This window comes from Notolepis coatsorum, assembly GCF_963971535.1.
Source record: "Notolepis coatsorum genome assembly, chromosome: 10".
Classification (NCBI taxonomy): domain Eukaryota; kingdom Metazoa; phylum Chordata; class Actinopteri; order Aulopiformes; family Paralepididae; genus Notolepis; species Notolepis coatsorum.
In genome coordinates, this window is record NC_140174.1 from 6,371,749 (window position 1) to 6,391,587 (window position 19,839).

General features: G+C 45.5%; 1 protein-coding gene across 1 annotated transcript in view; it reads left to right on the forward strand.

Annotated features, from left to right (window-relative positions):
• trrap (transformation/transcription domain-associated protein) overlaps positions 1–19,839 on the forward strand; it is a gene marked incomplete at its 5' end in the record, with an annotated part of 245,882 nt that overhangs the window by 42,885 nt on the left and 183,158 nt on the right. The window contains 3 exon segments of the mRNA XM_084322329.1: positions 12,526–12,677; positions 17,650–17,844; positions 19,064–19,139. Coding sequence (XP_084178455.1) covers positions 12,526–12,677; positions 17,650–17,844; positions 19,064–19,139 — 423 coding nt within the window.

Here is a 19,839-nt window from a genome sequence, read left to right on the forward strand (position 1 = left end):
GTTAGTATGAACGACCAGCCAAGCTGGTAGCAATGCCGAGAGCTGGGCTCGAACCCAGCGTCTCCTGCACTAGTGGCGAGCGCCTTGCCCACTGCGCCACTTAGCCGCCGATGTATTTATGTTTTTAAAGAAAATAAAAGAAACAGGTTTTCAGCCCTTTTTTAATTTTTACTCTTGTCAGAGGTGGATGTGTGGAGAGACTCTTAGTGACGTCACAATCCAGCTCGACTCCACAGCACTCAGTGCGTCGTATTCTCTCGCTCTGAGCAGGAGAGGAACCAGAGATGTTCCTGGTGATCGCTCCTTTAGAGAGAGAGAGAGAGAGAGCCATGCATCCTTGTCATTGGTGCAGGGCTCTCTGTGTGAGAGAGGGAGAGAGTGTGGTAATTAAATCCATCAGTCGTCTCCTCCTCCTCCTCATCTCCAGTCAGTAATCATCAATCTAGCACAGGGCCGCATGACGGCATCATTTACTCTCACTAATGGCTGCTCTCGCTCTCTCTTTCTCTCTCTGGCTCTCTCTCTCGTTATCTCTCTCTCACACTGGCTCTCTCTCTCGTTATCTCTCTCTCTCACACTGGCTCTCTCTCTCGTTATCTCTCTCTCTCTCTCTCTCTCTCTCTCTCTCACACTGGCTCTCTCTCGTTATCTCTCTCTCACACTGGCTCTCTCTCGTTATCTCTCTCTCTCTCACACACTGGCTCTCTCTCTCGTTATCTCTCTCTCTCTCTCTCTCTCTCACACTGGCTCTCTCTCTCGTTATCTCTCTTTCACACTGGGTCTCTCACACTGGCTCTCTCTCGTTATATCTCTCTCTCTCTCTCTCTCTCTCTCTCTCTCTCTCTCACACTGACTCTCTCTCTCGTTATCTCTCTCTCACACTGACTCTCTCTCTCGTTATCTCTCTCTCTCTCTCTCTCTCTCACACTGGCTCTCTCTCTCGTTATCTCTCTCTCTCTCTCTCTCTCTCTCTCTCTCTCTCTCACACTGGCTCTCTCTCTCACACTGGCTCTCATCTCTCTCTCTCCTCTCTCTCACTCTGCTGTCCGCCACTAGCACGGAGGCAGACGACACAAATGCGCCGTACACACGCACTTTTGTCATCTTTTAAATTATACCTGCGCACCAAGATGGATGCAACTGATGGTGTTCCACCTTCTCTACTTTGTCTCACTCTTTCTCTCTATCTCTTTCTCCCTCTGTTAAATTGAATGTGGCTTAATGTCATTAGCCTCTATCTCTCTCTCTCTTCCCCCCCCCCCCCCCCCCACACTGGTTCCTCTCCCTCAGCCCCCCCCCCCCCCCCCTCATTTACTCTCACTAATGGCTGCTCTCGCTCTCTCTTTCTCTCTCTGGCTCTCTCTCTCGTTATCTCTCTCTCACACTGGCTCTCTCTCTCGTTATCTCTCTCTCTCACACTGGCTCTCTCTCTCGTTATCTCTCTCTCTCTCTCTCTCTCTCTCTCTCTCTCTCACACTGGCTCTCTCTCGTTATCTCTCTCTCACACTGGCTCTCTCTCGTTATCTCTCTCTCTCTCACACACTGGCTCTCTCTCTCGTTATCTCTCTCTCTCTCTCTCTCTCTCTCACACTGGCTCTCTCTCTCGTTATCTCTCTTTCACACTGGGTCTCTCACACTGGCTCTCTCTCGTTATATCTCTCTCTCTCTCTCTCTCTCTCTCTCTCTCACACTGACTCTCTCTCTCGTTATCTCTCTCTCACACTGACTCTCTCTCTCGTTATCTCTCTCTCTCTCTCTCTCTCTCACACTGGCTCTCTCTCTCGTTATCTCTCTCTCTCTCTCTCTCTCTCTCTCTCACACTGGCTCTCTCTCTCACACTGGCTCTCATCTCTCTCTCTCCTCTCTCTCACTCTGCTGTCCGCCACTAGCACGGAGGCAGACGACACAAATGCGCCGTACACACGCACTTTTGTCATATTTTAAATTATACCTGCGCACCAAGATGGATGCAACTGATGGTGTTCCACCTTCTCTACTTTGTCTCACTCTTTCTCTCTATCTCTTTCTCCCTCTGTTAAATTGAATGTGGCTTAATGTCATTAGCCTCTATCTCTCTCTCTCTTCCCCCCCCCCCCCCCCCACACTGGTTCCTCTCCCTCAGCCTTACATTACATCGCTCGGTAGAGGCCTCACACACACACACGCGCACACGCACACACACACACACAGCACACACACACACACGCACACACGTGAGGATGTTTTTATGGATACAGAAGAACTAAAAGATTCTACTCTTCTATTCGTTTGACTCAAACCCAGATCCCACTTGAAGAACCTCGTCTTCTTCTTTAATGCGCGCCGTGGAATTAATGTGAGAATAATATATACAAGGCTTTTATTCCTCTTCAAAGTTATTCTTCTTCTTATTCTTTTAATCCTCCTCGTCTCGTCCGAGTGATGCATGCGCTCGGAGCAGCGCTGCTGCCTGAAGGACAGGTGTGTTGAAGGACAGGTGTGTTGAAGGACAGGTGTGTCGAAGGACAGGTGTGTTGAAGGACAGGTGTGTCGAAGGACAGGTGTGTTGCAGGACAGGTGTGTTGGAGGACAGGTGTGTTGAAGGACAGGTGTGTTGAAGGACAGGTGTGTTGGACAGGTGTGTTGAAGGACAGGTGTGTTGAAGGACAGGTGTGTCGAAGGACAGGTGTGTTGAAGGACAGGTGTGTTGCAGGACAGGTGTGTTGAAGGACAGGTGTGTTGAAGGACAGGTGTGTTGAAGGACAGGTGTGTTGAAGGACAGGTGTGTTGAAGGACAGGTGTGTTGAAGGACAGGTGTGTTGAAGCAGGACAGGTGTGTTGAAGGACAGGTGTGTTGAAGGACAGGTGTGTTGAAGCAGGACAGGTGTGTTGAAGGACAGGTGTGTTGAAGCAGGACAGGTGTGTTGAAGGACAGGTGTGTTGGAGGACAGGTGTGTTGAAGCAGGACAGGTGTGTTGAAGGACAGGTGTGTTGAAGGAGGACAGGTGTGTTGAAGGACAGGTGTGTTGAAGGACAGGTGTGTTGAAGGACAGGTGTGTTGAAGCAGGACAGGTGTGTTGAAGAAGGACAGGTGTGTTGAAGGACAGGTGTGTTGAAGGACAGGTGTGTTGCAGGACAGGTGTGTTGAAGGACAGGTGTGTTGAAGGACAGGTGTGTTGGACAGGTGTGTTGAAGGACAGGTGTGTTGCAGGACAGGTGTGTTGCAGGACAGGTGTGTTGCAGGACAGGTGTGTTGAAGGACAGGTGTGTTGCAGGACAGGTGTGTTGCAGGACAGGTGTGTTGGACAGGTGTGTTGAAGGACAGGTGTGTTGAAGGACAGGTGTGTTGGACAGGTGTGTTGAAGGACAGGTGTGTTGCAGGACAGGTGTGTTGAAGGACAGGTGTGTTGAAGGACAGGTGTGTTGAAGGACAGGTGTGTTGAAGGACAGGTCTGTTGCAGGACAGGTGTGTTGAAGGTAGGGCTGTCTTAAATGCTTCGAAGCTTCGAACGTTCGATTCGATGGCACAAGCTTCGAACATTAAAAAAAAAATCGAAGTTTAAAAAAAAAAATCAATTTTTTTTTTTTTCTCTTCGATTTGTGTGTGTGTGTGTGTGTGTGTGTGTGTGTGTGTGTGTGTGAACTACCCATCCCAGTTAGGACAGCCGAATCCCGTCAAATTTTTCGCCGTCGACTAAAGACTCACTTCTTCAACCATTATCTGAAATGATTAAAAAATAAAAATAAAAAATCTAACCGTGACTAACCTTACTGTCATGCACTTGTCCTAATAAACTAACCTACACTGTAACACGCAACACTTTGATGAACATTGTTACTCAGCTGATAGAGTTGTACCCTTCTTGCTGTCTTGTCGTACAGAACTTGTAAGTCGCTTTGGATAAAAGCGTCAGCTAAATGACTAAATGTAAGTGTGTGTGTGTGTGTGTGTGTGTGTGTGCGCGCGCCTTGTAGAATTCCACACATAAGAAAGAAAGATACTGGGATGAATAAACAAAATAGGAAATAAAATGTAGAAATGCATGCAATACATAAATAAATATGAATCTCCATATATGAAATATAACATTTAGATAAGGTGCTACTGAGATGTTTTGGTGAGTTCTTTGTTTTTTTGTGGAAGTTGCCCTTCTTAAAAATGCATGAACATTCACTGATAATTGGTCTGTAGTGGAGTCTACAAGGTCTACATTGCCGGACCATGTAGAATCCGGACCTTGTAGACTGACATAATTCTGTGCATAGTTTAGTCTACACAGGCCATATTTCAAATAATCAAAATCTTACTTCATTCATCTTAAACATTCTTGATTTGGGGGATTGGTAGTTCCCATGAAATCTGAAGTTGTTCAAACGACAACAGCGATCCACCTTGAATTAAATCACACAGCCGAGTGAAACCTTGTTGGATGCGTCAGTCACGAAAGGGGCTACTTAATTAATTAATCCAACCCACTTTATTTATAGAGCACATTTAAAAACAACAAAGTTTACGAAAGTGCTGTACAAGTCCCACAACATAAGATAAAAAAAAAAAAAAAAAAATATAAAAAAAAAATATATATATTTTTTTTTCTATTTTTTTTTCGACGCTTCGAATTAAAATCGAAGCTCGGCCCCGAAGCTTCGATTGCCAAAAAAAGCTTCGAAGGTCAGCCCGTGTTGAAGGACAGGTGTGTTGCAGGACAGGTGTGTTGAAGCAGGGCTGCAGTTGAGAAATGACACAAAAATTTTCAGCAGAGTGGCCTCGTCCCGATGCTGTGCGTGTGTGTGTGTGTTGTGTGGAGTGTTGTGTGTTGTGTGTGTGTGTGGTGTGTTGTGTGTGCGTGTGGTGTGTGTGTGTGTGTGAGAACAGAAGGTCAGATGACATTTATCAGAATATCTCCTCTCCGAGGCGCGGCGGTGCCGGTCAGACACGCTCCCGCGGCAATTAAGCTACACAAGTCTGAAATGAATTCCGCTGCCCTTTCTTCATCACGCCTTTCACATCTCTTCTTCTTCATCACGCCTTTCACATCTCTTCTTCTTCTTCACGTCTTTCACATCTCTTCTTCTTCTTCACGTCTTTCACATCTCTTCTTCTTCTTCACGCCTTTCACATTTCTTCTTCTTCTTCTTCTTCACGCCTTTCACATCTCTTCTTCTTCTTCACGTCTTTCACATCTCTTCTTCTTCTTCTTCACGCCTTTCACATCTCTTCTTCTTCTTCACGTCTTTCACATTTCTTCTTCTTCTTCACGTCTTTCACATCTCTTCTTCTTCTTCACGTCTTTCACATCTCTTCTTCTTCTTCATGTCTTTCACATCTCTTCTTCTTCTTCACGCCTTTCACATCTTTCACATCTCTTCTTCTTCACGTCTTTCACATCTCTTCTTCTTCTTCTTCTTCTTCTTCTTCTTCACGTCTTTCACATCTCTTCTTCTTCACGTCTTTCACATCTCTTCTTATTCTTCTTCACGCCTTTCACATCTCTTCTTCTTCTTCTTCTTCACGCCTTTCACATCTCTTCTTCTTCTTCACGCCTTTCACATCTCTTCTACTTCTTCTTCACGCCTTTCACATTTCTTCTTCTTCTACTTCTTCACGCCTTTCACATCTCTTCTTCTTCACGTCTTTCACATCTCTTCTTCTTCTTCTTCTTCTTCTTCTTCTTCTTCTTCTTCTTCACGTCTTTCACATCTCTTCTTCTTCTTCTTCTTCTTCTTCTTCTTCTTCTTCACGTCTTTCACATCTCTTCTTCTTCACGTCTTTCACATCTCTTCTTATTCTTCTTCACGCCTTTCACATCTCTTCTACTTCTTCACGCCTTTCACATCTCTTCTTCTTCTTCACGCCTTTCACATCTCTTCTTCTTCATCACGTCTTTCACATTTCTTCTTCTTCACGTCTTTCACATCTCTTCTTCTTCTTCACGTCTTTCACATCTCTTCTTCTTCATCACGTCTTTCACATCTCTTCTTCTTCATCACGTCTTTCACATCTCTTCTTCTTCATCACGTCTTTCACATCTCTTCTTCTTCTTCACGTCTTTCACATCTCTTCTTCTTCTTCACGTCTTTCACATCTCTTCTTCTTCTTCACGTCTTTCACATCTCTTCTTCTTCTTCACGTCTTTCACATCTCTTCTTCTTCTTCACGTCTTTCACATCTCTTCTTCTTCTTCACGCCTTTCACATCTTTCACATCTCTTCTTCTTCACGTCTTTCACATCTCTTCTTCTTCTTCTTCTTCTTCTTCACGTCTTTCACATCTCTTCTTCTTCACGTCTTTCACATCTCTTCTTATTCTTCTTCACGCCTTTCACATCTCTTCTTCTTCTTCTTCTTCTTCACGCCTTTTACATCTCTTCTTCTTCTTCACGCCTTTCACATCTCTTCTACTTCTTCTTCACGCCTTTCACATTTCTTCTTCTTCTACTTCTTCACGCCTTTCACATCTCTTCTTCTTCTTCACGTCTTTCACATCTCTTCTTCTTCTTCTTCTTCTTCTTCTTCTTCTTCTTCTTCTTCTTCTTCTTCTAAACGTCTTTCACATCTCTTCTTCTTCTTCTTCTTCTTCACGTCTTTCACATCTCTTCTTCTTCACGTCTTTCACATCTCTTCTTATTCTTCTTCACGCCTTTCACATCTCTTCTACTTCTTCACGCCTTTCACATCTCTTCTTCTTCTTCACGCCTTTCACATCTCTTCTTCTTCATCACGCCTTTCACATCTCTTCTTCTTCATCACGCCTTTCACATCTCTTCTTCTTCATCACGTCTTTCACATTTCTTCTTCACGTCTTTCACATCTCTTCTTCTTCTTCACGTCTTTCACATCTCTTCTTCTTCATCACGTCTTTCACATCTCTTCTTCTTCATCACGTCTTTCACATCTCTTCTTCTTCATCACGTCTTTCACATCTCTTCTTCTTCTTCACGTCTTTCACATCTCTTCTTCTTCACGTCTTTCACATCTCTTCTTCTTCTTCACGCCTTTCACATCTCTTCTTCATGCGGCTTCATCTGCGGCTCCTTTCGATCTATTAGTCGACTATTCCACTAGTCGGGGTCAGCCCTACTAAACGGTTGACGACACATATTAGGCAAGAAATAGTATTTGCAGGATCTTGATTCGTATTTGATCTGAGATTGAGTCGCATCGAAATGATCAATTGAAAGACGTGCGCGGCTATTTTACTAAATACTAGCGACGGTTCATTCAAAACCAAATGCCCACAAACGAGTGCAGCATAGCCTCCGCGCCCTCCACTGTGTTGCTGTGTTTCACACGATCACAGGGGGTATCCGCGGGGTATTAAAAAGTATTATATCATAATTCTTAAAAAGGTATTAAAGTCTTACATTTCATTTGCACAGGTATTACATTTGGGGGTTGCAGATGCAATCATATTAAATATATTAAATGTTTTTGTCTTTTTCGTGGGGTTGCCGGGAGCTTGGTGCTTCTGCAGAGAGCTTGTATGGAACGCGTGAGAATTTCAATTGCCGTGCGAGTGCAGCTGCCAGTTAATTTAACACATGAACATAGTTCAGTCTCGCGATGTGTATAGTCATGAAATTGGTATAAAATCGAGCTCTAAGACTTAAGTGGTATTAAAAAGTCTTAAATTGAACTTGTTGAAACCTGTAGATAGTTACCCTGAATCAACTCATCTCTGACCTGCAATACCCGGGCTATTTATATATCTGGTTTATTTTTCCACTCCCTGACTGACGCAACAGCTGTTCCCATCATACATATCGTCCGACCGTGAAAAGCGATGGCGACGCCGACGTCCTACTCGGAGGATAGGTTGTCAGGTGCACTTCTCTGGAACCGCGGATCGGCCTCGAGAGCATGTCAGGAGCGCGCTGCTTTAATATTCTGACAGGTCTACAATTCAATTATGCGGTGCCCTCCTCTCCTCCTCTCCTCCTCCTGCCTCCTCCTCATCCACTCCCCCTCTCTCTCTGTTCTGACTGATGTTAATTAGTTCATTTTCTCCCTCCTTAAGTGCCTGGCTGCCGTGGCTTGTCAGCCCATAATCTGGCTGTTCTAATGGTCTCTGCTCGGCTATAGCCGGAGCTCATAGGACTCCTGCTTCCTCCTCGCGTGGGAGTCACTACTGGAAGAAGATGCCCCACCAGGACGGGCTAGGCCACGTGAAAGACACTCGCGTCGCAAAAACCGACTGGAATTGACCCGTAAAAAAAAATTAAACGGCCCCCTTTTCTTGACATGGTAAATGGCTGCATTTATATAGCGCTTTTATTCAAAGCGCTTTGCAATTTGTTCCTCACATTTTACCCATTCACTCACACCGACGGCGGAGGCCACCATGCAAGGTGCCGACCTGCTCATCGGGAGCAATTGGACGTTAAGTGTCTTGCCCAAGGACACTTTGACACGCTGCCTGGGAGGAGTGGGAATCGAACCGGGAACCTCCGGATTTCGAGCCACTGTCGCCCAAATCCTCCAATCGCAACTGTTGCTTCCCTAAGAGATTGGGCCATTTTTTCTGGCATCGATATATACCTAGGGATGGGAATTGATAGGATTTTATCGATACGATTCCATTATCGATTCTGCTTATCGATTCGATTCTTTATCGATTCCCTTATCGATACCTGATCAATTTATAATTTAAATAAATAAATTGGAAATGCAACAGAACTACATTTAGTCATTTAGCTGACGCTTTTATCCAAAGCGACTTACAAGTTCTGTACGACAAGCCATCAGGAAGGGCACATCTCTATCAGCTGAGTAACAATGTTCATCAAAGTGTTGAGTGCTACAGTGTAGGTTAGTTTATTAGGACAAGTGCATGACAGTACGGTTAGTTAGGGTTAGATATATTTTTTTTTATTCAGATAATGGTTGAAGAAGTGCGTCTTTAGTCGACGGCGAAAGATTGGACGTGATTCGGCTGTCCTAACTGGGGTGGGTAGTTCATTCCACCATTGTGGGGCAAGGACTGAGAATAGGCGACTTCTCTTTGATGACCCTCCCGGAGCTTGGATAGGAGTAGGTCTGAGGCGGCCAGAAGATGCAGAGCGTCGGGGTCTAAGCTGGTTGGTTAGAATAACAACATGCAACTTGACATTTCTGATTGTCATTTATTGTTGAGCCCCCATGTCAGAAAAATACAAAAACTGTAAAAAATAAAACATTAACTATAGCCTACACTTAAATAAAATAATGTATTTGAGATTCTCTTAAAATGTATTTATTTTTTTATTCTTAAACGAATTTAATCTATTGAATAACAGGTTGTTATTCCTCTGACTTCTGTCTCTCACTCACACTCTCTCTCACACTCTCTCTCACACACACACACACACACACACACACACACACACACACACACACACACACACACACACACACACACACACACACACACACACACACACACACACACACACACACACACACACACACACACACACACACACACACACACACACACACACACACACACACACACACACACACACACACACACACACACACACACACACACACACACACACACACACACACACACACACACACACACACACACACACACACACACACACACACACACACACACACACACACACACACACACACACACACACACACACACACACACACACACACACACACACACACACACACACACACACACACACACACACACACACACACACACACACACACACACACACACACACACACACACACACACACACACACACACACACACACACACACACACACACACACACACACACACACACACACACACACACACACACACACACACACACACACACACACACACACACACACACACACACACACACACACACACACACACACACACACACACACACACACACACACACACACACACACACACACACACACACACACACACACACACACACACACACACACACACACACACACACACACACACACACACACACACACACACACACACACACACACACACACACACACACACACACACACACACACACACACACACACACACACACACACACACACACACACACACACACACACACACAGAGAGAGAGAGCTCCCTCCCCGGGCCCCTGTCCTTTAAAGTATTGGCTTGTGTTGCTACACGGACACATTTGTATGTTGCACCACTCTTCCTGGCTTACAGACTTGTAAACAAGCACTCACGTCTCATTATATGTGAACTAAAGAGTACAAGGTTTACACAACAGCCCCCACCTGCTGTTTTATTGTATTTGTACCTGTACTATTTGCTGTCAGCTGTTTATCTCTCTTTGTGAGCTTGATTAAATAGCGTTAGCTCACGTTAGCTCCGCGGCTAATTTTAGCTCACCCTGATCTAAATCAATGACTAGGTTCTAAAGCATTCAAGTAGTTTTCACTGCACATAGAAGTAGCCAAACAGCGGGAGCATTTCAGGAGCATATTACCAAAACCCAGGCAATTTCGAGCCCTTAAGGAATCAAATAGAGTCTGCCATGGCTACATGCTAACGTAACGTTATTGCGCAACTGTAGGCAGCGATAAGGGAATCGAAAGTCACAGGAGCCACACGGTTCCAGGCATTGGCCAATTAGGAACCGGTTCCCAACGGGAACCGGTTTTCGATTCCCATCCCTATATATACCACGATATCTGTTTGCATTATGCAAAATTGCTAAATAAATAATCCAAATGCTGTTCATTGCGTTGAACTCCATGATCAACGTGAAGTGTTATATATCATCGCAAAATTGTCACTTTCAAAAGAACATCTCCTCTAGTATTGGATATCTAATTTTGAGAGAGATTTGAGTTGATGTAGGCCTATAGTTTATTTTTTTTTCAAATTTAATTTATTACCTTATTCAACTGCAAAGTAAAACTTTGTCAACATGTTTTATCTAATAAAATAAAGTTCAGTCTGTTCATCTCACTTCAATAATTTTTATTGCAGAACGTGGTATTTTCTCAAGCAGACAGTGTTGCATGTACCTGACAAACTGAACTGTTTGTATTAGTCATATTCCAACTTAACTGAATGCACACGTGTGTGTGTGGACTACTGTACTATTACAGGTATTGAAATAACCAATGCAACTTCCTTATACAAAAAAAAAAGATTTTAAATTTGTATGAATAATTAAATATCGATACTTGGCGTCCCTGTATCGATACAGTATCGCCACGCAAAGTATCGCGATACTCCTAGTCCTATACTACACACCGTGATAGTAGTGGACTACTTTAGGGAAGAGATTGTTTACCACTTGTCTTTGTTCAGTTTGGTGTGACCATTCTGTGCTGTGGTGTGCGGCGCACAAGCATTTTAGTAACCTGTCCATGGCTTGGTTGCCGGTCTTTTCAGCGATTGACCACTTCAGATGTATCATTCAGTTCGAGTCCACCCGGCTGTGTGGAGGGGGGGGGTCACTCCATTCCTTCTTGAACTGTAGCAGCAATCTCTTCCAGTGATGGGGGGACGGGACGTGTAAATTGCCCCAATCTGTGGACTTCTGTGTCACCAACTCACCTGAACCGTAGGCTGAACCGAGACAACCCCGTTCTTTTCCTCGTGACCGATAACTCTGTGGTTAACCCTTTCACTGCCACACTACCAAACGGTTAACCCTTTCACTGCGACAATACAGAAGGTTGACCCTTTCACATCCACACTACCAACCGGTTAACCCTTTCACTACGACAATACAGAAGGTTAACCCTTTACTATCGCACTACAAACAGTCTGTAGTGTGATAGTAAAGGGTTAACCTTCTGTAGTGTGGTAGTGAAAGGGTTAACACTTTCAGCGCCAGCCATTACCCTCATCCCTGTAGCTAATGCGCCAGCTTTCCATAGCCTATTTTCACTGTGCGTCACTATGTTTGGAGAGCTATATCTATATTCTATATTATAGCTATGGAGACAATACTATGGTCATTTGACAGGTAAATGTGTCTGCGGGATATACTGTTACTTAGGCCTGGGCAATTAATCGAAAAAAAAATTGCGATCTCGATTCATAGACCTATGCAATCTCATTTCTAAGTTATGACGATTTTTCTTTTAATAAAAAAATACTAAAATATATATATATATTTTTTTTTACTTTACTTTTTTAAATGATGACTATTCTGACTTGAGTTATTTTGTATGTTACAAGATACTTTTAAGTTTAAGTCAAGCACTTTTTCAGTTATGTTTAAGTTTAAGTCAAGCACTTTGATATGTTATGTTGTCTGTTTATGAGTGCAATAAATGATTTTATTGAAAAAATAAGAATCGTGTGAGAGAATCGTGATCTCAATTCTTAGAGGGAAAAAAAATCGTGATTCACATTTGAGCAAGAATCGCCCAGCCCTACTGTTACTTATGATCGCCTCGGGCCACCCTGCTATTATCTTAACCGTCTCTCTCCGTGTTGTGTTTCCTTGTCCCCGGTGATTGTCTGGAGTACAACACATCCGAGCCCTAATTATGGAACATTAACTCTGTGTTTTTTGTGTGTTTGTGTCCCCTCCTCAGGCGATAGAGACGGCTTTGGATTGTCTGAAGAGTGCAAACACGGAGCCTTACTACCGGCGCCAGGCGTGGGAGGTCATCAAGTGTTTCCTGGTGGCCATGACCAGCCTGGAGGACAACAAGCACGCGCTCTACCAGCTGCTGGCTCACCCCAAGTAAGTACTGTTGTCACGACGACGGCAGTTTGGCTGCACCAAACCCGGTACCGTTCCAAACATCTCAACAGACCGCAGAGGTGACGTTCCACTTACCCCCCTGTTACCCCTCCCCCTTTACCCCCGGCCTTCCTATACTTCTATTATGAAGGTGTTTTAAAAACACTTAACTTTGTGTATTTCCCTGAGACACGAGGCTGTGGTCCAGCGTAGGGCTGAACGATTGATCGTTTTTAAATCGAAATCGCGATTTGAAATAATGCAATTAGCAAATAGGAAAAAAAAAAAATAATAACGCAAATATTTTTTTATTTTTTTAACCAGGAAGTCCCATTGAGATACAAGATCTCCTTTGCAAGTTGTTGTTATTGTTGTAGGAACGGTTTGGGAGAGAGAGGTAAGGGGTTTTAGATTGTGTGTTGTGAAGTTTAGACTTCAGAGAGGGAGAGTAAAGTACAGAAAAAAGGTACCATTGGGTACCGGTATCGATTCCCAGGTAAAAAGAAATATTTTCAGACCCACCGCCTAGGCCAGATGCAAGCCGCATTTTACAATAAACCTCTGTGGGGCTGCTTAACACTTTAAGTGCCGAAAACGTGTTTAGGCGTCCTTCCCCGCCATGCTCAAGTTGCCGAGGACGCCGTAACTCGTCTTTAATATCAATATTTCAAAAATCTGTGATCGGAATCATATTTTCCATCCGCAGCCTTCACACACAGTTCTGAGCTCCTCTCAAACCTCTAGCGGTTCAAGAGCGCCATCTGGTGGCCGATCGGCAGAAGCGCCAAACAGGAAGTTATGTGGTTGAAGTGCTGATCGTCCATATTACTTCCGGGCACTCTCTATAGGTCCCGGGACTTGATCTCGACACAATACATAGCGATCCGTTGCCAATAACTCGATAAACAACATGATTTGGACGTATATACTATTATACAACCTGGAAATAGATCGCGTATTTCTACATCCCATAATAGGAATATTTCAGTTCCACGCTCATCGTCCAACGGCGCGAGGAAGATACGGTAAGATTCAGCGTTATTTTTGAACGTGTTCGATATAAACTGCTCTGATACATATGACCCACACTAGATGAATGATATAACGCTGCCCACGGAATTATAAACGATCCCCCGCCCATCCGGTCATCATCAGATGATACGTAGAAACTTCTAGAAGTACGTCCAATTGAAATTTTTGATCTCGCACAGATTCCTACCAAACTGTATTTCATCATCAATATAATGCATTTGGGGCTATAAATCACGTTCTGGAGAAAGCTGCAGAAAGAGATGAAAACATACTTATACTTTAGACCATACTTTACTATGAATATGTGAATGAAAAAGTTTAACGTTGCTACACAATGAACAATACATATAGGACCTTGAATGGGCCCTAATAATGGCAATTTAGCAATAGAATTTAAAAAGTTATAGCCCTGCAAAGAAGGGGAACTTTTCCATAGACAAATAGAGCTGGCAAGGGATGGTATATCATGAATTTAGCCTTAGGCAATCAAAGTGTTAATTTAAAAAAAATTATAATCGCAAATTTTATCGCAATCGCAATATCTGTCAGAAAAATCGCAATTAGATTATTTCCCAAAATCCTGCAGCCCTAGTTGAACAGCCCCTGGGGGAAACGGCAGCTCCGCGGCACAACAGAAGGGATGAAATGTATACAAGTGAATAATACATGTTCTTTCGCAAATATCTTTACTACTCTGCCTCGGAAGCGCTGTTTCGTGGATGATGGGGGGTGGGGCGGTGTCTAGCAAACAGCCTTGTGTCTCTGAGAAATATGTAAAGTTACGTTTTCTTCTTCTTCTTTTTTTCATAATCTTGAACAGACTTTTTAACAGTGCCAAGACATTTTTCAAACTGATCCAATGTTCTTTAATTACAAAAATATCTCTGTGGAAAAGTAATGGGAGCTTTTGAACCAGGGAGCGGGGCCGAATATAAAGTCACTTCTGTCTGTGGTCTGTACTACAGCAGGAAAACTAGCCTAGCCAAGAAATAAATAGGGATGCTCCGATATTGGTATCGGTATCGGCCGCCGATATCAGTAAAATAGCTGAATCGGGTATCGGTAAAAAATATATATCGGATTTTTGTAAAAAAAAAAATTAAAAAAAATTATAATAATAAATAAGAACCATTCAGTACATTTATATCTATGTGTTAATTTGTTTAGTTTCACTAAGTTAGCAAAGTAATGTTTTAAGTCAAGCCTGATGTTGCCTTGCACAAAAGAATGATCCCAGTATCTTCCAGTGAGGCATACAGTTTATTAATTGAATGAATGACGTTTATTTTCCATCTTTGTTTACAACCAATCAAAAACACACTTGTGATCCTTTACAATTCTTAAAAACAAAATATATTTTAATATAAATAAAAAAAAAACTGATTAAATATCTTTATTTTTTACTTTTTGGGAGAAAAAATATGTGACTATCTGTATGCTTGGAGATCACTTGTTGACGGCCTATGCCCCAGAAGGGGTAAGTAAGTAAGTAAGTAAGTAATTGGCCGATACCCAAACTCGGGTATCGCGACTGAAAAAGTCGGATCGGTGCATCCCTAGTTAAATGAAGGGTCTGTGGGAGGTGGAGCTACTATACCAGTGCTGGGGCGACAGTGGCTCGGGAGGTAGAGCAGTCGTCTGGCAATCCGGAGGTTCCCGGTTCGATTCCCGCTCCTCCCGAGCAGCGTGTCGATGTGTCCTTGAGCAACACACTTAACATAACCCCTAATTGCTCCCGATGAGCAGGTTGGCACCTTGCATGGTTGCCTCCGCTGTCGGTGTGTGAATGAATGGGTAAAATGTGAGGAACAAATTGTAAATATAAAAAAGCAGCCATTTACCTGCAACCATAGCACATATATGGAGACACACACACACACACACACACACACGCACACACACACACGCTTGCACGTGCGCTCACACCCCGCCCAAATGAAAGGTACAGTGCAATTCACCTCAGACATGCAGTCACACGCACTTTAACTTGTGCTTCAGTCAGACAGCTTTAGATTAGCTCCATTAGTCTCCCTCTTTAAAATTACCTCTCTCTCTCTCTCTCTCTCTCTCTCTCTCTCTCTCTCTCTCCATCTCTCTCTCTCTGTCGCTCTCTCTCCCTCCCATCACCAGCCTCTCTCTCTCTCTCTCTCTCTCTCTCTCTCTCTCTCTCTCTCCGTCTCTCTCTCTCTGTCGCTCTCTCCCCCTCTCTCTCCCTCTCACTCCCTCTCACTCTGTCGCTCTCTCTCCCCCTCTCTCTCTCTCTTTGTATCTCTCGCTCTCTCTGTCTCTCCCTCTCCCTCACTCGCTTTCTCCCCCTCTCTCTCCCTCTCTGTCGCTCTCTCTCCCCCTCTCTCTTTGTATCTCCCTCTCTCGCTCTCTCTCGCTCTCTCTCGCTCTCTCCCCCCCTCTCGCTCTCCCCCGCTCTCTCTCTCTCTCTCTCTCCCCCTCTCTCTCTCTTTGTATCTCTTGCTCTCTCTCTCTCTCCCTCTCCCTCACTCGCTTTCTCCCCCTCTCTCTCTCCCATCACGTCCCTCATCTCCAGACTACATGCTGCTTCATCAGCTCTGTGTTACAGCGGCTAATTACGCACACTTAGGCGTGCACACACACGCACACACACACACACACACACACACACATACACACACACACAGGCTTCACTGTGTGGCAGAGACGGGGGGTACGGTGGAGGGAAGGGAGGGTTGGTCACATTACCATCATTGATCCCTGGGCAGGGCTAATTGACTTTCCCCTGTCTGTTTACGCTGTGCTGTGCCCCCTCCACCCGCCTGTCAGCTCACACACACACACACACACACACACACACACACACACACACACACACACTCACACTCACACTTACTTACACTCACACTCTCACACACTTACTTACATACACACTCACACACACTTACTTACACACACACTCACACTCACACACACACGCACACACACTTACTCACACTCACACTCACACACACTCTCTCACACACACACTCACACACACTCGCACTCTCACTCACACTCACACTCACACACACTTACTTACATACTGACAGTTTCACACACACACACACACACACACACACACACACACACACACACACACACACACACACACACACACACACACAATCCTGCAGAGATAATGAAGTGTGTCAGTTATGATCAGGGAGGCTGCGCCCGACACTTGCTCTTGTCAGATGTCTTGATTCATGACGTCCTCTTTTCCCCTCTCTCTCTCTCTCTCTCTCTCTCTCTCTCTCTCTCTCTCTCTCTCTCTCTCTCTCTTTCTCTTTCTCTTTCTTTTTCTCTCGCTCTCGCTCTCTCTCTCTCTCTGGGCGTGCGGTTACTGTGGAGAGGGGGTCTGTCAGTGAAAAGCGGAGAGCTTTTCTTAATATCACTAAATGCCAAGCAGGGAGAATGGAGAGAGTGTTGGGAGTGGCAAGGACGTGAATGAGTGAAGGGCAATTGATCGGGCATTTCCCCCTCCCACCTCTCCCTCCACCCCCCCCCCCCCCCCCCCCCCTCTCCCAACTCCCTCCTCCTCCTCTCGGAGAGCACAGTCTTTTAAATGGCGATAATGAAACGGAGTGCTCCATCAGACCTGCCGCCGGCATGTGGCTTTTTATAAAACACCAGCTCTTCAAGCATGGAGAAAACAGCCGCTCAATAACAGAGAGGGAGAGAGGGAGAGGGAGGGAGGGAAAGAGAGAGAGACGGGCCCCTTCAGGCTGTAGTATTTGGCAGCGGAGAGAGGGGACAGACGTGTGACAGGAAGACGACGTCGCACACAGCCTCCTCCGTTACAACAAGCTGTCTGTCACCCCCAGCAGGAGACAAAAGCCACCGTCTGTTGAGACACAACGCTCCACACAGTGATTAATGGCGATTATAATGTCACAGAATGTTAATGTTTTGTCCCCCCCCCCTCCCCCAGCTTCACGGAGAAGTGGATCCCCAACGTGATCATCTCCCACCGCTACAAGGCGCAGGACACGCCGGCCCGCCGGACCTTCGAGCAGGCGCTGACGGGGGCCTTCATGTCGGCGGTCATCAAGGACCTGAGGCCCAGCGCGCTGCCCTTCGTGGCCAGCCTGATCCGCCACTACACCATGGTGGCCGTGGCCCAGCAGTGTGGTGAGAGAGAGGGCCCCCCCCCCCCCCCCCCCCCCCTGCTGCTGCTGCTCCTCCTCCTCCTCCGGTCTCGCTCTCTCTCTCTCCTTGTCTCCGGTCTCTCTCTCTCTCCTTGTCTCTCTCTCTCTTTCTCATTGTCTCTTTCTCCTTGTCTCTCTCTCTCTCTCTCTCTCTCTCTCTCTCCTTGTCTCTCTCTTTCTCCTTGTCTCTCTCTCTCGTCTCTCTCTCTCTCTCCTTGTCTCTCTCTCTCTCTCCTTGTCTCTCTCTCTCACTTTCTCATTGTCTCTCTTTCTCCTTGTCTCTCTCTCTCTCCTTGTCTCTCTCTCTCTCTCCTTGTCTCTCTCTCTCTCCTTGTCTCTCTCTTTCTCCTTGTCTCTCTCTCCTTGTCTCTCTCTCTCTCTCCTTGTCTCTCTTTCTTTTTCATTGTCTCTCTCCTTGTCTCTCTTTCTCATTGTTTCTCTTTCTCCTTGTCTCTCTCTCTCTCTCTCTCTCTCTCTCTCTCTCTCTCTCTCTCTCTCTCTCTCTCCTTGTCTCTCTCACACCATTTATTTTCTCTTTCTAGCACAACATCCTTCCCTGTCGTCCCTCTTTTTATCTCTCTCTCTCTCTCTCTCTCTCTCTCTCTCTCTCTCTCTCTCTCTCTCTCTCTCTCTCTCTCTCTCCTTGTCTCTCTCACACCATTTATTTTCTCTTTCTAGCACAACATCCTTCCCTGTCGTCCCTCTTTATCTCTCTCTCTCTCTCTCTCTCTCTCTCTCTCTCTCTCTCTCTCTCTCCTTTTCTCTGGTGCTCTCGCTCTCTCTCTCCTTTCTCTAGCTCTCTCTCTCTGTATCTTTCTCTCTGTCTCCTTCCCTCTCTCTACTCCCCTATCTCTGTCGCTCTCTCTATCTCACCCCCTATTTTTAGCCCTCTCTCTCTCTCTCTCTCTCTCTCTCTCTCTCTCTCTCATTATCTAGTTGTGTGGTCCTCCTGTCCTCAGATGACAAACTCACTGACCCTCCGTTTATCTTTGATCCATCCTCTTGTTTTTTACTTGAACCATATGCATCACATTCTATGACCTTGTCAAAAAAGACATTTTGAATATTAGCTGTGCAGCTGTCCACACACACCACACACACACACACACACACACACACACACACACACACACACACACTTCTTATTCATGGTTTCTTGTTATGTTGTATAAATATATTGTATTGGGTTGCCCGCAGTGCAGAGCTCCTGGAGCATTGGGAGCTCAGTGCCTTGCTAAAGGGCACTGTGTCACAGATGGTTGGCAGTGGCACTGTAGGTGTAATTCCAGCCACCCTCCAGCTCTCCCCCCCCCCCCCCCCCCCGTGGCGCTGGGATTAGAACCCAGCTCTTTCTGATCCACCTGCCTCTCTTAACCATCTCTCTCCCTCTCTCTCTCTTTCCTTTCTTTCTTTCTCTTCCCCCCTCTCCCTCTCCTCTTTCCCTCTCTCCTTGTCTCCCCCCCTTCTGTCTCCCTCTTCCCCCTCTCCCTTTCTTGCTCTCTCTCCCCCCCTCTCTCAATCTCCTCTCTACCCCCTCGTTCCCCCCCTCGTCTCTCTCTCTCTCTCCCTCCCGCTCTCTTTTCTCTTTCTCTCCCTCTTTCTTTCTCCTCTCTACCCCTCGTTCGCCCCCCTCCTCTCTCTCTCTCTCCCTCCCTCCCGCTCTCCTTTCTCTTTCTCTCCCCTCTTTCTCTCTCCTCTCTACCCCCTCGTTCGCCCCCCTCCTTCTCTCTCTCTCCCTCCCTCCCTCTCCTTTCTCTTTCTCTCACCTCTCTACCCCCTCGTTCTCCCCCCTCCTTCTCTCTCTCTCCTTTCTTTTTCTCTCCTCTCTTTCTCTCTCCTCTCTACCCCCCTCCTTCTCTCTCTCTCCCTCCCTCTCTCCTTTCTCTTTCTCTCCCCTCTTTCTCTCTCCCCTCTACCCCCATTCCCCCCCTCCTCTCTCTCTCCCTCCCTCTCCCTCTTTCTCTCTCCTCTCT